A 25,300-nucleotide genomic window follows, 5' to 3' on the forward strand; every position below is an offset into this window, starting at 1 on the left:
ATATACATACATATACATATATATACATACATGTATATGTATATACATGTATATGTATATATAGTCGATCCAAATACACAAAAGTTAAACGTTAACGCTCACAATCCTCATCTACCCTATCCAACTGAGTTGGTCTCCTACGCCTCCTACGATAGTAAGAGGCGTTCGGATGTCGCTCTGGCAGTGGAGGGGACTGGTACTGTGATGGCTGTGAACCTGTGATGGCTCAGCCTGCAAGGTCCCCGCAACGTCAACGGGGTATGAATGGTCCATCTCCTCCAAATGATAGTCATAAACAGGAGATGAGACGTGCGTATGGGCGGTAGTCGGTGAGGACTCTGCAGCGACTTCTGGTATGAAGTGCTGGAACTGCGAGCCGACGAGCATGCCATGTGCAATCTCCCTCACCGGCTCCTCGTGGCTGTACCGCATCACTGCTGCCGCACCTTGTGCCTGCAATTAATATTTAGTTAATGTAACTTTATATTATTTAATTGGCAGCTTAATCATATAAATGCAAATGAAGACTTACAAATTGGGTCATCGTAGGCGTAGCAGGTGCGTAATGTGCTGCTGCGAAGATGGCACATGGTGTCATCCATCGGCGCGTGATGGAGAGGAACCACGGCATGTAGTCTGGTGTAGTAGGTGCGCCATGTACATCGATCGGCGCACCTTGTGCCAGGAGCTCCAGTCTACCATCCCAACGAGCGATGTGACGCCAGTTGATCTCCATCCAGTTTGCCCCACCTTGATTTTTGCGCGAAATCAGGTGTAGCTGGGGTTCAGTGTCAAAAGGCGGTGGAATGCCCTGTACCAACCCATATTGGCGCATTACGCGCTCTGGTAGATGTACTTCGACAATGTCGAAGCATATGAGTGGCACAGAAGCCCGCCACGCACCTGAATGAATCCCCCAGTGTTCGGGTACAGCTGCGTAGGCTTCCGCAGGGTATGGGTCCCACAAAAACTAAAATACATATTATGAAAATGTAAGTGATATGTTAATTAAATTGTACTAATGTTAATGAGTACTGAAATGTTTACTTGGTTAGGTTGTAGCAGGTCTAACTCGGTAGAATCCGAGACCGGTGCCGGTGTGTTTGCGCGTCCGGCGTGCAAAATTCCACCTTGAATCGCACGCAACATCTGGTGGGGGTTGTGGTGGAGGAGCAGTATCACCACGACCAACGGTTCTGTAAGGTTAGCCGATGAGAATATGCTCCCACGCCCACAGCTGAACATTTGAAATGAAATTAGTATATAATTCTACTGCACCGGATTAGAGTTAATTGTTAATTTTATTACCTGTAATATGACTATTGGCCCCGCAATCTCCTTGACGTTCTTTTGGGCAGCACCACATATCCTCCTATATAGGTATCCAAGAGCTGCGGAGCCCCAGCTATACTCGGCGATGCGCTCCCACGTGTCGTCAAGTAAAGTTAAGTAAAGGAGCTGTATTTGGTTGTTTGTTTTATCGGCAAACAACACAGCTCCTATCAAGTATGCTGGCGTACCTCGAAATGGTGCCTTCATCAGCATCTTCGAGGAGATGCGAGAAGGTCTGAACTAATCACGTGCAACGCAAACCGCTTCCCCTGATCACTTCCGGTGGAGGGCGCTCTCCCAATATGCGATGCACCATGTCACGCCAGCCTGATAGCTAGCGTCCGGCTGTACACACGGCACGTCCCTCGATGGGAAGCTGCGTTAGTAAGGCTACATCAAGCAATGTGATGGTAGCCTTACCTAGAGGGTGATGAAATGTATGCGTCTCCTGTCCTGACGCCATCTCTCGACCAGTGCTGTGATAATGGCACGGTCAACTCTGTCGTATGCAACGAGGTGAAAGTCGTAGAACCTCGCTAGCTCTAAGTATGGGATGATCTTATCATCGATCACCCATGGAACGGAATCTAGATGCCTGGTGCCTAGCGTTTCTGCATCAGACACCTATGAATATTGAAATATAAATAAGTTACTTGTATGTTAGCATTAGTAAATGTAAATCACAACTATCGTACACCTAACATGGGCATCCCAAAGAGGAATACTCCTGTGCTGATGCTGCATAGTCAAGACACTAGGATCTAGGGGTCCTGGAGCTGCTGGATCCATCTCCTTTATGTGACATGCTTACGAATACCAGCCATGAACCACGACCATGCACTTATATTCTCCTTCTCTACCAAGGCAAAGGGTAATGAAAATATTTCCTTATCACCATCTTGGGCAATGGCAGTCAATAAGGTATGACAATATTTACCATACAAGTGTGTGCCGTCAATGGCGATAAGAGGTTTACAATAATTGAAGCCTTCAATGCAAGGTTTAAAGGCCCAAAAGACATGTTGGAAGGTCCTAATATTAGGTTTCACATATACAGCCGAGTCATTGTCTTCTTAAAATACCACTCAAGTACTAACCCCGGGTTGGAATGTTGCAAAGCTTCTAAAAAGCGTGGAAGGAGTGAGTAAGAACCTTCCCAGGTCCCGTAAATGGAAAACAACGCTTGTCGCTTTGCACACCACGCTCGCTTATAATTCACATTCACACCAAAACGATCTTTAACCATCTGCCATACGACAGATACCTTAATGGATGGGTATTTAGCAACACAATTTCTAATAACATTGTTAACGACAGAAGATGTCAGGTGAATGTGTCCAGCCGAAACAGTGTCACTACCCAATACACAAGAACCATGCTTACCCTTATAGGTAACAATACGCCATGAAGATAAATAAGAATCAAACGTAGCCCTAAGTTTCCACGAACAACCCTGCTTGCACTTCAAGGTAAGGACAGTTTGGTTCGAGGTCTCTGTTCTGTACTCCACATTTCTGCGAATATGATACACTCTGATAGCTTCCAACAACGATTCCTTGTTATCAAACATCATACCCTTCTCAAACTCTCCCTCTTCGGTGTATGTGGTATCACAAGCCCAAGTCCTCCATGAGTTGTCCTCCTCATACTCGTCTAAAGGTGGACAGAGGGCATAAGGTGTTGGAGGAATGATTGTAGGAATGTTGCCTAGGGTCATGTCATTTGCTAGCGCATTCTCATCGACATCCACATCGTCCTCAGAAGGATCGTCAATGAGCTCATTACTCTCATTTTCATCATCCCAAGGTCCCATCTCAGCAGTTTCTCCTAAGTTAACCATTGAATTAATTGGAACTTGATTTGTAGGGGGTTGAGAAAAATTACAAGATGCGGAAGAAACGATGGGATTTATAGTTTTCTGAGTTAATATAGGCATAGGTATGGGAGTAGGATTAGAAGCAACTACATTCCCTAATGGTATACTTCTACGTATAACTCCAAAGAGGGAATTTGGGTGGACTTTGAATGCTCCCACATAGCATCTATAGCCTCATAATCCTCAACAGGAAAGGCAAGCAATTCTCCACTCATGTCATATTTAAAGCTTATATTTACGGTATATCTAGTAGGGTCCAAACCAATATTAGAACATATAAAACGTTTAAAGTGGTTCAAATCCATGTTCGAATTGCAAGCAAACAGCTTACGTCTTCCCCCAACATAATGAACTTTGACACTACTTTCTCGAATACAACCATTCCAAAAACATACTATAGTCACGCGAAATGATGCCATTTTCTACATTAATACAAAGAAAATCAACATCAACATCAACTCATGCCCATACAAGTACATTACATTCATTTGATTATAATCTTTTTTGGTCTAAAAATTATTAAAATCCATAATCTAACTAAGTTCATACATATGTAATACACATAAAATCCAAATAATAAATCAATTCATAAGTTCACAAATAATATTTCTATTACCAACATCAACATCAATATTTCTAATAATATTATCAACATTGAATTCAACTAATTCAAAAACATTACTTCAAAAAACAACATAAAGCTATAAAAACAATTAAAAATTACCTCCAATACTTATGGATGATTAAGAATAGTCTTGATTTAACAACTACTAACCTACACTTGAAAAAATAAGCAAATTTGGTTAAAACCCTAAAAAACTACGTATACACCAAAAAAACACAAAAAAGTTTACCTTTGGGCAAGGTAGAGTATCCCACACTAATTTTGAAGTGCCAAATTGAAAGAGGAATGCAAGAATTGATGGATTGAATTAATGGTTTTAGAGGGAGAATGTAGAATGTGAAGTAGGGTTTTGAGAAATGGGGAAAACTGCGAAAAACAGAAACTGATCTGCATATTTGTGGAGCAGGTCTGTTCGTAGTTAGTAACTGCGAACAGCTCCAAACCACAGGTTTGGGATTTTCACGCTTACTTTTGGAATTTTTTTGAAACTTAGTTTATTTAATTAATTTTTTTTTGTGGCTTAAGGATTTCTAATTTTCACTTGACTCAGCCTATTTAAAGTCAAGTCCGACCCGCCTCTTATCCAGCCCATTACACAAGTCTAATCTCAACACATGCTATGCCAAAAATATAAAATTTGTGGGAAGAATTGAAACTAAACTAGTGTGTAAGGACATAAAGCAATGAAAACTTGCCAAGAAATAATGACACCATTTCATGCTCATATAAAAAGAAGAGTTTTTTTTTCAAGACCCGAATTAATATAATAGAAATAATAAATCGAAAAAAGAGTAAATTGATGAAATACTTTTAATTTCAAAATCAAAAGAACGATTAGGTTGAATGATCTGAACAGAACAAGAAGAGTCGGTCTTTAGATGAAAGAAATTAAAGACCGAAGATTCGATCTAGAATTAGAAAATAAAGGCTTGTGAAGACTCAAGATGTTAATTCAAACATATTAAATTAATCAAGAAATTAATTAATTGGTCCAAAATCATATTTAGTATGAAAAGGGATTTTATTTATGTTTATTTGGTGACAATTCATATGTATTCCTCTAATTATTAGTCGATTAAAATGTGATTTAAATAAGTTAAAATAATCAAAGTCATATTATTATTATCACATGTTATTATGTAATGGATTAATTATTAATTTGGTGATACGATCTTATATGTTAAATAAAATGGACTAATTATTTATTTTATTTTAGTCACACGTTTTAAATAATAAAATAATATAAATAAATATTATTAATTTGGTCACACGTTTTTATTGTTAAAAGAATTAAAGTATTTATTAATTTAATTAAGAATAATGTGTGGAATGTAATTCCTTTATTCCTAAATGTGTGGAAATAGTCCTTATTGTTACTAGGTTCAAATTTAAAATAAACCTAAAGTTTTACTAAGTTAAATTATTTATCCTATAAAAATCAAAAATTAATTTAAAATATTATTCATTGTTCCAATCGGTTTTAATATAAATTAACCGATTTAGAAAAATAAATTAGATTACTAGGTTGTTGCTATTTTTGGAACTAACATTGTAGTAATGCTATATATTTGAAGCTTTATCAACACTTGAAGAACATTGGCCAACAACTCTAATACATCTAATGTTTAGAATTTGCTTAAGAATTTTAATTTATTCTTCAATTGTCTGTCTCTCATCTATTGTGATAGGTTCTAATGTTTTAGAGAGTTAGATTAGAAATTGTTTACGCCTCAAAGTTAAAATACTTTTGAAAGTATTTCGTTTGTCACTAAAGTATGAGCGTGGGATTTATCTTTGGTTAAGATGGAACTTGTAGACCATTTATAGGGGAAGAATGTTGTATGAGAAAATAATGGGTTTTCTTAGTGGTCTATGCTCTGATTAATAAAAGAGGATTGAATCCTAAGGGTTGACAAAAAACCCCTAAGCGGAGAGTAAGCTATTGATAGTCAAACCTCAATAACAACCAATCGTGTTTTGTCTGCCTTTGAATTATGCACTTTAATATCTTTTTTTAATAAGTTGTGAAAATCGACCTGATGCGTGTTTGGGTTGGAATTCTTCAATGTAATGTGAAGATGCAAACCAGCCTTCAAATCCACACAATATAAAAACAAAACAAGCCCAAAACACACATGAAACAGTGATATGATTCACACAAACAGAACAATGTTTGTAAGGTGTATCTTGAATTGAAAGACTAGGAGTTTTGATCCTCCAAGGCCATCAATTCCCTTAATACAACCAAGGACTACTCTCAGTTGCAAAAGGCGATGATCTTGCACTACTCAAGATCGTTGAATGTTCATACACATTCAAGGAAGAAACAAAGGATAAAAAATCCAATGAATTCTGATTTCTGAAATTTTCAAACTTAAACTTGTTTATTACAATGCTAGGGACGCCTATATATAGACTTGGGGAAAGGGGAAAGTACATTGGCAAGCTAAGGACACGTATAACTAATTATAACGGCCATTAAAAGGACACGTGCACAACATGTGCTTATTTAAAAGAATGAAAAACACCCTAAACTAAGCATTCTGATTTCTGACAACAACTTGCTGACCAGGTGACCTTCCACACCCTTTCTTGTGTCCTTCCAACGGTTTATAATGGTCACTAAGAGTCTTGGTAGCAAGTTCCTAGTGTAGAGATTCCATTTCTACCCTTGGTGGCACAAGATACCATGAAACATGATCGGGCCAAAGCATGCTAGGTCAGCTGGTCACAACAATTCTGAAATGCTGATTTGTTCCTTTCTGGCACACCTTGCGACTGGCTGACCTTCACAACTGATTTCGGTGGGTTGTCTATGATGTATAGCGACGGTCTTGGGCCAAGGCATGAAGGTCCATGTACCAAGATTCCATTTTCATCTTCCATGGCCTCTGAGTCCCTCTTGGTTACGCTGTGCAAGGCGTGCAAGGTAAGCTGTTCGTCAGTTGTTGCTGTGCCCTACTGTGCTTCTGTTTGGTGTCTTGTTTCTTCTTCTTGTGTTGATGAATCAGTCTCCTTGCTTGAATTTGACTCTTGGTTTAGCTCTTCATCCATGTTGCTCATGTGAGTCATCCTTGAACCATCCCAAATTGGTTCAATCCCCCCTTCTTTTGAAGGAATTGTCCTCAATTCCACATCCCCTAAGTAAGGAGCCAAGTCCCTTGCTTTGAAAGTAGGAGATATGCCAAATCCTTCTGTTATGTCCAATCCGAATGAGTTGTCCCCATATTTAATAATTATCTGAAATGGTCCCATAGCCTTGGGCTTTAACTTATGCTTCCTGAAGTGAGGAAACCTTCTTTGCTTGAGTAGGATCCATGCAAATTCACCAAGTTGCATTAGTTTGCTCTGCTTTACTCCTCTGTGTTTGAATCTTGCTTTTGCTTTCTTCATCTTCTCATGCACTAGTTTGTGGGTTTTCAGGAGGTACTCATCTTGCCTTTGATCATTAGTGTTATATCTGTACAAAACAAAGAGATCAATTAGTGATGAATCAGGAGGAACAACTGAAAACTTCTTACTTATAGGCTTATCTTCCTTGGTGCTCACTGTCCAACAGTGACCTGCTGCCTTATAGTTTTTCCTCATTATTAAGTGTGTAGGTTGCTTGGTTTTGGGGAGAGGTATAGCTTTCTTCCCCTTAAGGGTGGTGTGAAAGTTTTTCCTAATCACAACAGCCCTATGTTCTTTTTCCTCAAGGTATATAAGCTCTCTTTCTGATTCTGAATCAGAAACATAAGGTGCTACCTCCCTTGATTCCTTCTGAATGTAGGTTGCATCAGGTTCATCGTTATTAGTAATGGTGCCCATCTCTTCCTCCTTACCATTGATGCTAACAAGGATGGTCTTAGGCCTCTCCTTGCTCCTAATTTCATCCCACTCAGCTAGGGTGAAGGATCTATTGTTAGGGCAATTGACTTTTAAGTGACCATAACCATGACACTTAAAACAAACAACATCTTTGATTGGTGTGACTCTCTTACTCTTAGACTCAATGCTACTGGTCTTGGTGGAGGAACTAGTGTTCAAGTGCTGTTGATTGCTACTATGCACAGATGGTTCATTAATTTGTGTAGCTCTTTTCTTGGAATATTGCTCTAATAGCAGTGCATGTTCACTATCTTGGGTGAGTGTGTTCCATTGCATAGAGAGTTGCTGTGTGTAATTGCTAGGCACATACTTCCTCCTCATCTTTTTCTTAAGTTTCTCCCAAGATTTCAGCTTCTCTTTCCCTTCCCTCAACCTCTGCCTTTGAACTTTCTCCAACCATGTGGCAGCTAGTTTAGTGAGTTTTAATTTGGCCATTTTGAATTGCTTGTCTAAGGGTGTGTCCCTAAACTCAAAGAAGTTATCAAGGCTGGTCTCCCAATCAATATAGTCCTCGGGTTTTAAGGATTGGCCACTAAACTCAGCTACATCTACCCTCAAACTCCCATCCTCTTGTGTTCTGTTTTGATGGTTTCTATTCTGGTTCATCATGTTTAGTTCAACAAATTTGTGATCTATGGCTGCTAAGGTCTCTTGAAGAAACCACCTCTTATCCTCCTCATTCATGATGATTAATATAAGAGAACAACACACACAAATGTACAAGGACAGAATAGAATGCAGCAATAACACCTAATCAGCACAAAATCAGATTCTTAAGAATCTGTATGTTGTGCACAAAACAGCAAAAATAAACTTGCACTTAGAATTAAATGAGATGCTAATGTGAAACTCTATTCTATCTAACTATTAAAGATAGAACATGCAATAAAGAGAAGAAAACAACAATAATATTGCAAAATCAATGACACCAGATCAGAAAAATCAGATTCTTTAAGAATCTGACTTCTGTGCACACAACAGCAATACCAATTTGTATTTAGGATTAAATGCAATGCTAATGTAAAGCCCTATCCTACCTAATTATTAAAATCAGAATATGCAGCAAAGAATAGCAATGAAAACTTATGACAATTAGAAGACTTAATCACAAATCAAACAAAATCAGTTTCTTCAAATCTAATCTTTGTGACTGTATGCAATGTGCATTCTTAATAAAAATCAAGTTGCACGTGAAACAAAATGAAAACTAATTGCAAACCTCTATTTTATATGATTATTAAAGACAACTAATGTAGAAAAGAAAAGAAAACAACAATGAACAACAAAATCACTTGATCACAGAAAATCAGTTTCTAAGGATTCTGATTTTTATGAATACAATGCAATGCATAGCCTTAACAAAAACCAATTTGCACGTAATATAAGATGAAATGTGATTGCAAACCTTTATTTCTTCCAATTAAAATGTTAAGATATGAAAAAAAGATCAGAAATAACACCTATGATAAACAGATCAGAATCTTGAGTTTTCAAGATTCAGTTTCTGCAGTTTGTGCAAACACTTACGCCAAATTTTGCACACAACGTGAAATCCAATTTTTCTTTCAAGAACTCAAAGTTAAGACACTAACCTTGATTAATCTAAAAGGATTTGATGAAATTCTACATCTACAAAAAGATATGCATAAATTTCTCACCAGACAGATTGTAAAATCACAAACAGGATGAATGATGCTTTCTTGATTTTCCGGCCTTCGTAACCAGTGGCTCTGATACCAAATTGATGCGTGTTTGGGTTGGAATTCTTCAATGTAATGTGAAGATGCAAACCAGCCTTCAAATCCACGCAATATAACAACCAAACAAGCCTAAAACACACATGAAACAGTGATATGATTCAAACAAACAGAACAATGTTTGTAAGGTGAATCTTGAATTGAAAGACTAGGAGTTTTGATCCTACAAGGCCATCAATTCCCTTAATACAACCAAGGACTACTCTCAGTTGCAAAAGGTGATGATCTTGCACTACTCAAGATCGTTGAATGTTCATACACATTCAAGGAAGAAACAAAGGATCAAAAATCCAATGAATTCTGATTTCTGAAATTTTCAAACTTAAACTTGTTTATTACAATGCTAGGGACGCCTATATATAGACTTGGGGAAAGGGGAAAGTACATTGGCAAGCTAAGGACACGTATAACTAATTATAACGACAATTAAAAGGACACGTGCACAACATGTGCTTATTTAAAAGAATGAAAAACACCCTAAACTAAGCATTCTGATTTCTGACAACAACTTGCTGACCAGGTGACCTTCCACACCCTTTCTTGTGTCCTTCCAACGGTTTATAATGGTCACTAAGAGTCTTGGTAGCAAGTTCCTAGTGTAGAGATTCCATTTCTACCCTTGGTGGCACAAGATACCATGAAACATGATCGGGCCAAAGCATGCTAGGTCAGCTGGTCACAACAATTCTGAAATGCTGATTTGTTCCTTTCTGGCACACCTTGCGACTGGCTGACCTTCACAACTGATTTCGGTGGGTTGTCTATGATGTATAGCGACGGTCTTGGGCCAAGGCATGAAGGTCCATGTACCAAGATTCCATTTTCATCTTCCATGGCCTCTGAGTCCCTCTTGGTTAGGCTGTGCAAAGCGTGCAAGGTAAGCTGTTCGTCAGTTGTTGCTGTGCCCTGCTGTGCTTCTGTTTGGTGTCTTGTTTATTCTTCTTGTGTTGATGAATCAGTCTCCTTGCTTGAATTTGACTCTTAGTTTAGCTCTTCATCCATGTTGCTCATGTGAGTCATCCTTGAACCATCCCAAATTAGTTCACGACCTTAAAATATTTTTTAGAATACTTTTAATAGCCTAGATAAAGATGGAGAGATCATAAGAAACAAAGCAAGGTTAGTAACATAGAGCTATAATTAAGAGAAGATACTGATTACGATGAAACTTTTGCTCTCATAGCTAGATTAAAATCTATTCGAATCATATTTGCTTTTGTTTCTTACCTGAATATGAAATTATATCAAATAAATGTTAAATGTGCATTTTTAAATGGCTATTTACAAGAAGTTTATGTTAAACAACCCTTGGATTTGAAAATACTAATCTGCCTAATCATCTAATTAAACAAAATACTAGTATAGGACTCCGTGCAAAGCATGGAATTATTAGCATTAAGATATGGAAGTATTATGATTTTAAAAAAATATATTGTTATCAAATATAATATATTATACTAATTTAATGACGATTTAATGATAAAAATATTGTTTTTCTTTCCCTTTAAAATATATTACCCTTTTTTTAAAAAAAAAATTTTTTGCAAGGTAAAATGAAGTATTTTTGAGTGTTTTACTTTTTTAGAAGAAATATAATAAATTATGGTAGAATAAAATCAACTTTACTTTAGTAATAAAAAATCCTTTAGATTTTTAATAAATATCTTAATTAACCATTTTGATTATTTCATGTGGAAAATCGTTGTAAAGAAATCTTTTAGTTAATTGTATGATATTTTGTTCAATAAATAAAACAATTAAACAATTTGATTTTTTCATATGGTAAATCTTAGTAAAGATGGAATTTTTCAATCCTTTTAGTTTATTGTATAATTAGTTTAGAAACTCATGCAATGCACAATTTTCTTAATATTAATCCATTAAAATGTAATAATCGATATAATATTATAAAAATTTTACAACTATTTTTATAAGTTGGGATGGAGTTAAATTAAGTTAATTTCACCATTTTTCTAATATTCCACAAATAAGACCTTCCAAATCCCTCTATTTTGTGTAAATTTATTTAAAAAGTTAATACTCCCTCCGTTCCTTTTTGATCTTCCACATTATTATAACGGGTAGTTTCAAAAGTTCTTCCACTTTAGAATACTTTCTATTTTTAGAAAATTTTTATCTCACTTTTATCCCTTAAAATCCCCCTTTTCTTTTAATGTACCCATTTTCTTTTATTTATAATTATTCTCTCTCATACTTCCAATACAATCATTACTTCACACTACTATTTAATTAAAATAATACCTACTACAACCTCATACTTCCAATACAATCATTACTTCCCACTATTATATAATTAAAATAATACCCACTACCACCAAAGATTCTCTTTTTCTTAATCTTTGTGAAATACCCAAATAGGAAGAACAAATAGGAACGGAGGGAGTAGTAATCATAACTTTTAATAAATAATAGTTTAAAAACTTGGTTGTATATGACCAGATTGGAGAACAAAGACTAATATTCTCATAAGAAATAATACAGAAGGTGCAAGTGTAGATCGAAATATGTGCTATTTATATGGATGAAATAGGTAATTTGGTAATCTAATCTAAGTCTAGAAAAAGTGTAATATATATTTGATTATTTTTTTGTAGAAGTTTTTAATAGCAATGAAAATTAGATAATGACTACACAATTTCATTAGAATGACAATATAATTTTAAAATAACATAAAACTTCTATAAATTTAATTATATCATTTTTAATTTGATTTGACTTAAGCTTTTATCTTTTCCAAAAAATATAATTTATGTTTTCCTATAACTAACATTATTCATCGTAAATCTAACGTGATTCTAAGTAGAATTTATATTTTATATAGATAGACAATTTCTTTAGTATGGTAGCTAATTTTAAGAAATGATTTTTCTTAGGTTTGAATAATCACTACTAAACTATTAAAATTAAATTATTGTATAAAATATTAGATTTTAATAATCAAGGATTACATGATTTTTTATGGGCAAGCAAATAAAAGTAACATTTAAAAATAATATTCAATTTATTTCTTGAAAAAGTTTAAACAACTACAAAATAATCAAAGATTAATATTAAGCTTACATGTGGCAAATTAGCAGAGCTTCTCAACTCTCATTGTAGATTCAGCACGTGGCAAAGTGGTTGTTGTATTATAATTAAATCTTGTTACACTTGCGAAAATAAAGAATGAATATGAATAAATTGATTTCGAAAATGATAAAGTACCAAATGTACTCGTTTGTATCTTGTAAAATGTGTTTAATATTATTATAGTTCTTAATAATTAACCATGAGTAATTTAGCTTGCTAGGAAAGTTTTATAATTTTTTGAAATGAATTATAAAGAGGCCACATGGCAGCATTTAATTCATTTACAACTAATTCACTAATTGCCATGTGGCAAAGGTGGTTATTGAATTAGAGTATTATATGATATGATATGATTTTACGGTTTGAAACAGCTGTAAGAGCTTGGTATGATATATTTAGCTCAGATTTACTTGTGAATAACTTTCAACAAGGTAAAATTGATAAAATATTTTTTTATTAAAACTTTAGGCAAAATTGATGATTCAAGGTGGAATGATTCATTGTCGAAGCCTCTCAACATAAATAAATAAAATAAAATACAATATAATAAACATAATATAAGTATATATTCAACAAAATACATAGAACAATTCAATAAAGTTTGTAAATTAAATTGATCTAATACTTATGACCCCCATATACCCTACTAACTGTGATTTTCTATTACGCCTCTCACAATATTAAGAGGCAATGAATGTGACGATTGATTGAAGGGGAGGTGACTGGTATTAGACAGTTTCTAGTACCTATCTAACAATGGTGTTCTACACCCGTAGCACCAAAGAGACCTTGATTCACGGGTCTTGAGCAACACAGTTTCTAATAAAGTTTTTAATCATAGAGGATGTCAAATGAATGTATCCAGCTGACAGGATATATTGTTACTAGCTAATACACAAGACTGATACTTCCCTTTGTGCGTTACAATGTGTCATGCAGATGAATACAAATTTTTTTATTCCCTAAGTTTCCAACTACATCTCCTTTTACATTTCAACACTATGTCAATTTGATTGGAAGTATTAGTTCTATATTCAACATTTCAACGGAGATGATACAATCTAATGGTTTTCAACAAAAAGACTCCTTATCATCAAACACCTAACCCTTTTGGAACATTCCTTCTTTAGTGAAGGTCGTATTACATGCACAAGACCTGCCAGAGTTATCCTCTGTATGTTCATTTAGAGGAGGAACTAAAACATAATTTGTAGAAGAAACAATTGGAGGGATGTTGCCTAGAGTCAAGTCATTGCCTTAAGCATCCTCATTCACAGCCACATCATTCTCATAAGGAGCTTCCATTAATTCATTAATCTCATTATTTGAGTCTAAATATACTCGCTCATTTGTTGCTCCTAAGTTAACCCAAAGTCATTTGAAAGTTGGATTTGAGGATATTATTTGAGTCTAAATATACTCGCTCATGTGTTGCTCCTAAGTTAACCCCAATGTCATTTGAAAGTTGGATTTGAGGGGGTTCAATAGGAGTATAAGAGGAGAATGGAACAAAGAGATTTTGAGTTTCTTGGGTAAAAAAAATGGCATAAGCATAGGGTAACGAGTAGATGAAGTTACATTCAAAACTTGATATGTTTCTACAACGTTCACATATAGATTTCCTAATGCTACATGTTCTACATAAAACTCCAAATTAGGAATAAGGGTAGACTTCAAATGCTCCCACATAGCCTTTAATGCCTCTTCATTCTCAATAGGAATGACTAAGAATTGTCTATTCATCTCATATTTATAACTTATACTCACACTACTCATTGTTAAGTTAATCTGTATTGTTGAACATATATGAAGTTTTAATTCATTCAATTCCAAGTTCAAATTGCATACGAAAAGTTTATGCTTCCACCAACATTCTCAATATTCCTGTTACTTGTTCGAATTTCACTATTTCAAAAATATAATATAATCACACCATATGATCCCATTTTTGACAAAAATACATATAGAATCAATATCATTATCAAGTTCATGACATAAACAAGTACATATTAACATAAACATCAAGTTCTAATTCATTTAAACAAACTAATTAGAAGTACTAAAATCATGAACTACAATTCACCATCAAAATTTATAATTCAAAAAATAAATAATTAATTAGTAAAATCAATTAATAAGCACCATAGTCAAATGCGAGTGAGCAACTGGAGTATTACTTTGCAAATATGTGACCTACATTTGAATGAACAATGGACATTCAACAAAACCCTAAATTAAAAAAATGCATAAAATGAATTTACCTTAGAGCAAGCAAACTATGCCTCAGATTACTTTAATAGTGCTAAATTGGAAGCAAGGGAAGGAATTTAAGAGGTTGAGGAATTTTTAATCAAGGTTTTAAGAAAGATTAATGTTGTTTTTTAAAAGTTAGAGTTTACTTTTTTTTTTTTCTCAAATGAGGAGAAAAAAAGATTAGTTGTTGGTTTTTACCCCGTGTCTGTTTGTTGTTAGAAGCTAGTAAAAAAAGTTAAACTCTTTTGTTTGCTGTTACCAACAGTGAGCACAAGTGTTTGACTTTTTTTGACATTCTCTTTTGTTCTTTGTCAAACAAGAAATAAATATTTTATTTGAAATTTAAACTGAAAGTTATTTGCAAGCTTATTTTGTAATCTTTTTGGTTAACATTTGTCAATTCAAAGTATAACATGCTAATAATGTTACAATTTTCATATGGTTTGATCCAGGTTCAACAAACATACAAGTTTGATCATTTTAAACTTAAATTACGAAATTTTAATTCAATTTTGCAAGAGGAATATTAAATCAATTTCATCCAAGTTAGCCCCATCCAGCTCCATTGACAAAAAATTTTAAGCCACCCTATGGAAAATTAAATCTTAAGTTACAAGAGAGTTAGTTCGTATGGACTTAATGTATACTAAAATAGCATGTACCAATTTTTATATTTAATACTCCCTCCGTTTTCATATAAACTTCTCAAATGAAATTTTCGAATTTTAGTGTTAAACTTTGACTACGATTTTTCATCTATTTATTAGAAAAAACATATTCATGTGGGATCTTGTTAAATTCATCTTAATATGTACTTACTAAAAATCAGTTTTTTAGAATTTTTAAAAACTCACAATTAAAATTGTTTAATTTTAAAGTCTGTATTGGAATTTGCGAAAAAGTGAATGGAAATAATATTTGAAAACAAGAGTATATTAGAATTTAAAAAGTGTGATTAATTGAAATGGAGAATGAGTAGTGTAAAGTTGGAAATGAAATGCTTCATTAGAAAAGAATTTAAAAAAACATGGTCCGGACCAAGTTCATTTTAAACTTAAGCATGTTATAAGGTGCATGAGGTACACTTTTTGTTGATCTATATTTATGAGAGACCGTCTGTCGAAAAATTCAAATAAAGAGTTTATATTTTCATAATATATATGAAATAAGCTATTTAACCATTAATGTATGAGACGAGTCTCTCAATGATACACATTCGCGGATGCACTATGTGACAATAGGTAGCATAGGCTACCTATGTTTTTTTTTTAATTTATTGTCCTTTGTTTTTGTTACCTTGTACTTTCTCCGTTTCACTAAAAATTATAAAAAGTTAAGTTTACGTGTTTAGACGATTACAACAAGATTTCACTTGCCTTACATATAAGCCATAATTTATAAAATAAGCATAAATGATGAATAGTATCAATAACTATAATATAGCGAGTATTTCATAACGGAGGAAGGAAGAAAGTATTTCACTATGTCAAACTTTAATCTCTTGTAATCTGTAACTTTGTAGATGCGGTGTTGATGACGTTTATCGCTTTTTTATTTTGTAGTGGCAGTGACATGAAATTATTATTGTAATATTTTATTTGAATAAGTCAATTTGGAGTAATGAAAAATTTTTAAGTTACTCATTTTACAAATAAAACTCCATCGAATTTTTAATTAATTTACTCTAATACGTTAATTCTACCCGTAATTTTTATTTCTAGATCTGTGATACGGTCTCGTACTCGTAGAATTGTTTTTTAATCATGGGGTATCCATTTTAATAACGGGCTAACGGCTTTTTTCCCAGAAGGATAAGGTCTTAACTCTTAAGTCTGGAAAGAGATTACAAGCCGAAGAAGAGGTAGTGTTGTAACTTGTACGTGATAATCCACAACTATGTCATCAACAACTTCTACGCTCTCGCTCTCATGGAGCAATTCTTTCCACAACTTTGCAGGAGCCACTAACGAACCTCTGAAATCCCCTGAATATGGTAGATTCATTCTTCCAATTGTAGCTCAAAAGAAAACCAAGAAAATCCGCAAGGTGACTCAACTTCTCTCCTTTCATTTCCCTTTGATTGTTTCATACTTTTAGTTTCCTGGGTAGCAATTTCTTTTTAATTTGGTACTGTTGCTAGTTCTTAGTTATAAGTCATTGTTGAATTATGTGTTGTTTGTGCAGATAATATTGAAGGATGATGTTCCTGATTTGGGGAAAAAGGGCCAGCTTTTGGATGTAAGAGCTGGTTTTTACAGAAATTTCTTGTTTCCCATGGGTAAAGCTCAGATTGTCACCCCATTATTGATTAAGTAAGCTCTTTATATGTTTCTATTAACTCTACTGTGATTTTATTTGGGGATACAATACTATCATTTTGTGTCTTGTTTATATGAATTATCGCACTGCTGTTGAGATGGTAGACAATTGGAAGAAATGAATAAGGGAAATCTATGTAGTCGACTCTAATCTTCAAGGATTAAGGTTTTTGGTAATGAACATTGTACTACTGTGTTTCCATTTATTGAAGTTGGAGATGTATGTTGTTGTGGGTATAGTCAGCATATTTCTTGGGATTGGATACTGGAAGCAGTGTAGAAATCTCAGAATAGATGAATCACTGTAGTTTATAGTTATAGTGTTAGAAAATCACCCTCTTCAGATTGGGGTATGAGCGTGGGTTGGCATTGCTTCTGATGAACTCTTGTTTCGTAAACTATTGTAGTGTCGATACCATCTAGCTGTAGATTGGGCTGTGAACGTCTTTAACTTACAAGCCTATACAGGTAAATCCCGACAGTAGCGAGATGTGGGAGACTAACGACGTTTAAGTAGGTCTATGACATTATAATTAATCAGTGGCAAATCAGCTTTATACTGTGAATTGTTTGGATGTCAAAGTCTGTCCGGCTGAATTTTTATCTTTCCTTCAAGGTTGTTTTTGTCTCTTGTTTATTCTTGTCTCCCTACTCTAATCTCATCACAGTGATAACCATAGATTCAATCTTGAATAGCCCTAGCTGGTCAAAAATCTAAGTACTCAACTTAGATAAGAAGCTCACTCATAAACAAAGGAAATTTGACAGCTTGAAAGGATGAGGGAAAAGACTTTTCATACAATGTATATAGTACTTGTTGGAAAATAACCCACATTTGATCCCACATGAAGAATTAGTGAGAGGTTTACGAACATATATATTTGATTGGTCATTTCTCCTAATATCAATTGGTTTTAGGATGGAACCTCATTGGATTTGTGTGCAGCCTACTCTTCTTTTATATAGGTTTTGTGTACAAGTCCAAATTTATCAGTACTAATATAGTGTTTATAGCGGACAATTTGAAATCTTTTTCATAATTTTACTTGTGGGGTAAATGAACTGAAAGGCTTCCCTAAAGTGTGGATTATTGACGATGGAACTAGATCCATCTATTTCTAACACATGGAATTTTGGCTTGTTGAGTTTTAGAGGGTGGAAATTACGACTATTGCTTTTCTTTAGCAATGATCATAGCGTCGTGAAACCTTTTGTGTCCATATTAAAAAGGGATCTTGTAAAACCTATATTACATGCTTTCATGATGTAAGAAAGAAATACAAGGGAAACATTTTGATTTCTGCACATTGAAGAATTTTTTGATTAGAATTTCAAACTATTTACTTAAAACAGTTGCAGCTGCGAAGCAAATTTGTTTGAATTCTTTGTTTTTTTTTGTAAAGGGAGATGAAGATGGAAGAAGAAAGAATTGAAGCTGAGAAGAAAAGGGTGAGTCTAATTGAAGCTTTAAATGGAGATATGTTTGTTCAAATTCACAGCCAAGATGCATCGGATTTAGAAACGCTTGCATTTTTAGATTTAATAATAATTCTAAGCTTTTTCTACTATTCAAATTATGTATTTTTGTTGTATCTCATTGAACACTTCAGCAAAACAACATTGCATTATTCGTGCATTAACCCGATGCCACTAACTAGCTCGTCTGGATGGGGTCAGGTCAGCTTGATGTAGGATACCGTACCCTCATAAAACAACTGGTTGTTCAGTGATGTTGCTTTATATGTTTAGGTAAAAGAAGAGGCACAACAACTTGCTCGAATCTTTGAAACTGTTGGAGCTTTCAAAGTTAAACGCAAAGGTGGAAAAGGAAAACAGATATTTGGAACGTAAGAAAATCCTTATTTAACATTCTTGTCCTGTCTTCTTCTATTCTCATAATTAGTTTTGAACTTCTGATGTATTTCTGATGAACTTGACAGTGTCACTGCACAAGATCTTGTGGACATTATTAAGGCGCAACTTCAAAGGTACCATTACGAGCACATTACTCGCATCCATATCATTACGATTCTCTGCGACAATGAACAAAGTGTAAAGGACTTCGATAGACGTTAGTTTTCATAAAATATCGTACCTTTTTTAGTCATCTTCTAAAGTAAAATTGTTCCTAGGTGGTTTAATCTATGTGTGCCTTACGTTTAGAGCAATAGTGATATTATAAAGTTAATACATGTCTGAGAGTGGATAACTTAGTTTTGTCGAAAATATGAGAAGTGACCCAAAAATCTAGTCTTTCTCCTGCCTCCCCACCCCCTTCCCTGCCCTTCATTCTCTTCCGGAGAGGCATCAGTAAGACTTCAATGGACTAGTGAGTTCTGAACTTTAGTGGGAAAGTTTTTAAACACGTGAATAGATGCAATATTGCATCTATGCCTTCTCAACCTCTGCCTTCATTGAAAGGAATGTTAAGAGCAGAAAAGGAACAAAGGAGACGGAAGAGATGTATTGGTGGAGAACTATTTATAAATGCATCTCATAATTTATAAAGAGGCATGAAATCGGGATTCAAGGAGATGTGACAATGAAAACAGAAATTACTTATAAGCTGTTTCAACTTGTTACTAAATTTATATGAGCTCTCATCCGTGCAAAGAAGGCTAAGTAAAACTGTCTGCTTGGACGAGTTTTTGTTACTTCATTTATCTTCAAAATAAAACCATAGATTTGTTTACACATCGGTTTCATTTTGGTTCAGGGATGTGGACAAAAAAATTGTTTTCCTCCCAGAAATCAGGGAAACGGGGGAGTATATTGCCGAATTGAAGTTGCATCCAGAGGTCACTGCACAGGTTCGCATAAATGTGTTTGCCAACTAACAAAGGTTCTTTCGGAGTATTTCACCAGACAACCCTGCTTTTGGATTCCACTCGAAGGTAAGAAAACTTTTCTTATTAGGTCATTCGAAGGCAAAAATGACTGGTGTTTCACCAGATTTCTGTGTTCTCTATACCTTACGAGTTACGAATAACCGGACTTAATAACTCCTGGTCACTGTCAAACTGTAAACCACGAAAATTTTCATGCTCGGCAAAAACCAGTTCAGACCTCTTGGGGGCTCAAGGCCAGTATTTAGTTTTTCCATGGTCGTGTATATCTTTATTTGTCTTAAAAACACTTCTATAAATGATAGTTTTTGGTTTCATCTCACACAAATATTTATATTGCTTGTTTGGTCTTTTGCAGGAAAGTTACAGGTATTGTGATACATTATAGATGCCCATATGCACCAACAAGTGTAATTTTTATGTGTCTAAATAGTTTAGTTAGCCAGCCTAAACATTAATTCTGTCTTTCCTCAAATCTGATAGTGCCATTTTTTTTTTATTTTTTTTTATTTTTTGGCTGTATGAGTTGAAAAGTCGACCTGATATTATTGGGATTAAGAATTTAACACTGTTTTTTGATGTATGTAATCCTTCTCCTGGCTCTTTCAGGATAAAGAAAGTGTTTCTTTAGCTACAATAGCCAATTTACTGCCCAGGAAGAGTGCCACCAGAAGTATCGGAGAAAATCATGGTTTATTTTAGTGATAAAAAGTATTAAAGTCTCCGAACTTTCGTAAATATAGAGATTCGGGAGCCTACCCACAACCAAAAAATGGAGATTTTCGAACGGGAGAAAATTACTTTCGTTCTAATTTAAGATAAAAATATTTTTAAAAGGATATAAAACACTTTTCTATTTTAGGTCGCTTAATAAACTATATAAAAAAATTGAATAGTAAATTTCCTCAGAACGTTTTTGGAAAATCAAACATCACTTAAGCTAAAACAAATCAAGCTAAAATTTTGAAAAGTACCTAATAAAAAAAATTTTTAACTGATGTAATAATTTGTTAGAATAATGAAAGCTATTGTATACTCATAAAAAAATTTTAGTTTCAAATCATAGATGCTATAGCAATTGTTTAAAGTATTTTCAATGACTTTTTCTGATAATTTGTGATACTTAGTTCAACTGATTTGTTACTATATTAGCTAATTTTTAAGGATTGAACTCAATTTTTATAAATTGTAATTGATTTTTATTGATTGATACTAATTTGTATTTAATGAAACTGATTATTTAATTGTAATTGATTTTTAGTTTGTTAGATAATTTAGAGTATAAAAGATATAAAAGTCTTAAGTATATGATGTATATTAAGGTATAAAAGTTTAAGTATAATTATAAGTTTTGATTATACTAAGGTTTAATTCCATGAAAATTATTGACAAGTTTCTTAAGGACAGGAAGCTAAAAACCCGTGTCCAAAAAGAATAAGAAAATAGAGCTTTATTTTGAATAGGATTTATTAATTAAAAGTTACATTTACTTTTAATATAAAACCTAATAAATAAAATTTCCTATTTTATTTCCTAAAAAATAGGAAGGTGAGTAAATAATTAAATCATGGGTAGTTAATTCTACCATCATATACATAGATTTAATATCTCTTACGTGAGATGATACAATTCATAAGTGCAATTTCTTAATTATTTTAAGTGAATGCAATATTATTCCTCTCAATCTCCCCAAGTTAAATTCTTTACAAATTATTAAGTGTCAAGGAGATTGATCACTTCTTTTCATTCTATTTCTAAGATTGCTCAATATTTCTCTAATACTTCATAAAGATTTATCATATAGTGCTTATAATTAATTGCAAACCGTTGTATCTCAAGAGTGTATTCCAAGTTTTAAGCCTAAGCACTAAGTAGGCGGAATAACGCGTTTAGAAAACTAGATAGTGCCTTTGTTTGGTATCAAATTTCCGTAGACAGTATTGTTTTAAAGTATCTTCAATTTAAGGAATTTTTTTTATTTATTTTAAGTTAATTAAATACGTTGTAATTTCAATTCCTAGAAATTTATATTAGGTTGCAAAGACTTGTAATTTCATAGTGATGCCTATAATCTCTTCAAGTTTTATCAACATAAATTATTTAACAATCTAAAAGCGTTACTTTAGATTTAACATAGTTAAATTATAACTGAGTTTTAATTTTAAAATTGATTTTTACTCATAACAACTATTTTTACTGATGCAATTTATTTTTACAGATTAAAACTTCTTTATACGAATAACTTATTTTTTAGAGAAATTATCAATGGTACCCCTGAATTTTGGCACTTTTATCAATGATACTTCTAAGTTTTTTTTTATTATAAATGGTACCCTCGTATTATTGAGGTCTTACAACTATAACCTTTCTTAACTTTTCCCGTCCAAAACCGCTAATTTTTTTTTCTTTTATTTTTCAATTTAAAACATAAAAAAGTTAACGGTTTTGGACTGAAAAAGTTAAAAAAGATTACGCTTGTAAGACGCTCAAAAACACGAAGATACCATTAATAATAAAAAAAACTTATTAGGAATACCATTAATAAAGCGTAAAAATTTAAACATACCATTGATAATTTCCAAGGTGTAGGCAACTAAAATAATAATGCCTTTGTCTTCTATACTCCGTAAGTCCGTTTATAGAAATGGCCGGTCATAGTCATACCCTGGCCTTTTCGATCGGCTTTACTCATTCCATTTTATTCCGCTTGTTTCTTCCAAACAAAGACATTGAGATCACACTGGACTGGGTATTATCCTTTTCAGCAATTTGCTCCATAAATCCTTTAAGATTCACCAACAAGTAACTTTATTTCCTCAATCGTCGTGATATTATGAGAAAATGTCACTAATAAAAACTAATCAAGACCGAAGATATTATTAAAGTATATAATATATTTTGGATTATTAGTAATTTAGGACTTCAACTACCAGATTAAACTTTTTGTTTAGTTGATTTTTTAACATGATATCAAAAGTCACATGACAAGTGACCACAACTTACAGATTCACTTCAAATCTACTCATTGAACATGAAATATTTAAGGAGGGCTCTCAGGCGGCGCGGGTTGCTGGTCTAGGCACTTTCAGCAGGGCTTGATTTGGCTTTTAATTAACCCAACAGGTCAAAGATTTTAAATATATATATATATATATATATATATATATATATATACATATATATATATATATATATATATATATATATATATATATATATATATATATATATACATATATATATATATATATACATATATATATATATATATACATATATATATATATATATACATATATATATATATATATATATATATATATATATATATATATATATATATATATATATATATATATATATATATATATATATATATATATATATATATATATATTATATATATATATATTATATATATATATATATATATATATATATATATATATATATATATATATATAGTATATATATATATAATATATATATATATATATATATATATATATATATAATATATATAGTATATAATATATATATATATATATATATATATATATACTATATATATCTATATATATATATATACATATATATATACATATATATATATATATATATATATATATATATATATATATATATATATATATATATATATATATAGAGAGAGAGAGAGAGAGAGAGAAAATTCTAACAAACTACCTATTCTATACATGATTTTGCAAAAAAACTACCTTTTTCTAATTTTTTTTGCAAAAAACTACCTTATGTAATGTTTTTGTTTGCAAAAGACTACCTCTTAACGGATAGGTTAGTTTGACCGTTCAAATAAACGGTTGACTCTCACGTGTGACGCACGTGACCATGAATATATGTACCATCTTCATTGCTGCTTTTCAATTCAGTACTGCTCTTCTTCCCATTTCATCCCTCTTCTTCGAAAAAATCCTAATTTTCTATCCTTCCTCTTCGAAAAACCCTAAACTAATCAGTAATGTCTTCTTCTTCTTCAACGCAAAACTCGATAACTGAAAGATGTGGGTGTGGAGTTCCCTTTGCAAGGAGGGTTTCATGGACCAAGGAAAATCCAGGAAGAAGGTTTAAGAGTTGCGTTTTTTATGATCCTGATACAAATTGGAGGGGATGCAAAAGGTTTAAATGGGTTGATCATCCTGAAATGGCTGTATGGCAAAGAGAATTGACGAACAAGCTTGTGGAGGAGAAACGACAATTGGCAACCGAAATCAAGATTTTGACATCAAAGGTTTGTTGCTTGGAACATGAAAAGGAACAAGCAATTTCAGAAATTAAAAGGATTAAGAAGAAATGGATGAATGAGAGGAAGCATGGAAATCAGTTTACAAGCTTTGTATTAGGGTTTTTCGTTTGTTTTTTGTTACTGTTTCTTGTATTAATCAAGGCTAGTATTTGAAGTTTAGGACATATTTAAGATTAATTGTAACAGTGATTTGGGTATTGTAAATTGATCATGATTATTCAATGAATTAAGCTTTTATTTTTTCTATTTAATTTCTATTGCAAGAACTGTAAATACACTTGTCTTTATGTAATGTGTATTTGCTCTTTGCTGTTAGTTGTATGTTTGGTGTTTGCTGGGTTGTTTTTCTTAAGCTTGTTGCTGTGTCTTTGCTGGGTTGTTACTGTTGCTGGGTTGTTTAGGATGCACTTTGCACTTTGCACTTTGCTGTCATATGTAAGCAAGTTGCTGGGTTGTTTTTCATGATGAATGTTTTCATTCAACACTTTGCTTACATTGATACATGCTGGTTTTCATTACATGCTTACATTGATGCAGCTGGTTTTCATTACATGCTCAACACAACCAGACATACAGCACAGCACATACACCATTTAATGATTCAACTTTTATACAGCATGTTGCTTTGATACAGCTATTATACTTGATCAGAACACAAATATGTCTTACCATGCTTGTTCAAACATCAATTATACAGCATATATCAGAACACATATATCAGAACACATTCTTACTGAATCAACTCTGATCTGAACATCCCTCTACAGCTATTTGAAGAATGATAGGCTATTTGAAGTACATGCTATCTGATTCAGCACATGAATATATTAATTCAGCACATGAACTACAGCCATTTGATACAGCATAATATATGTCTTACATGATCTCAACAACATAATATGAATCAGAAGCACAGCACAATAAATGTCTTACAATAATTCAGCACAAATTACATTCTCAATTACATATATCAGAACACAGCTCTATATTTGACTTTGTTGATCCACTATACATGAAGTGGATGCTGTTGTTTCGGTTTGCGTTTGTTCAC

At 33.1% G+C, this 25,300-nt stretch overlaps 1 protein-coding gene across 1 annotated transcript; it reads left to right on the forward strand.

Annotated features, from left to right (window-relative positions):
- The first annotated feature begins 16,540 nt into the window (after window positions 1–16,540).
- On the forward strand, window positions 16,541–20,586 carry LOC130806225 (50S ribosomal protein L9, chloroplastic). The gene is made up of 7 exons (XM_057671227.1): window positions 16,541–16,849; window positions 16,988–17,115; window positions 18,525–18,570; window positions 18,871–18,968; window positions 19,062–19,109; window positions 19,838–20,015; window positions 20,326–20,586. Exons 1-6 carry the CDS (start codon window positions 16,700–16,702, stop codon window positions 19,956–19,958), a joined length of 591 nt encoding a protein of 196 aa, XP_057527210.1. The 5' UTR covers window positions 16,541–16,699; the 3' UTR covers window positions 19,959–20,015; window positions 20,326–20,586.
- The last annotated feature ends 4,714 nt before the right edge of the window (window positions 20,587–25,300 follow it).

Source organism: Amaranthus tricolor, chromosome 1 (assembly GCF_026212465.1).
Source record: "Amaranthus tricolor cultivar Red isolate AtriRed21 chromosome 1, ASM2621246v1, whole genome shotgun sequence".
NCBI lineage: Eukaryota > Viridiplantae > Streptophyta > Magnoliopsida > Caryophyllales > Amaranthaceae > Amaranthus > Amaranthus tricolor.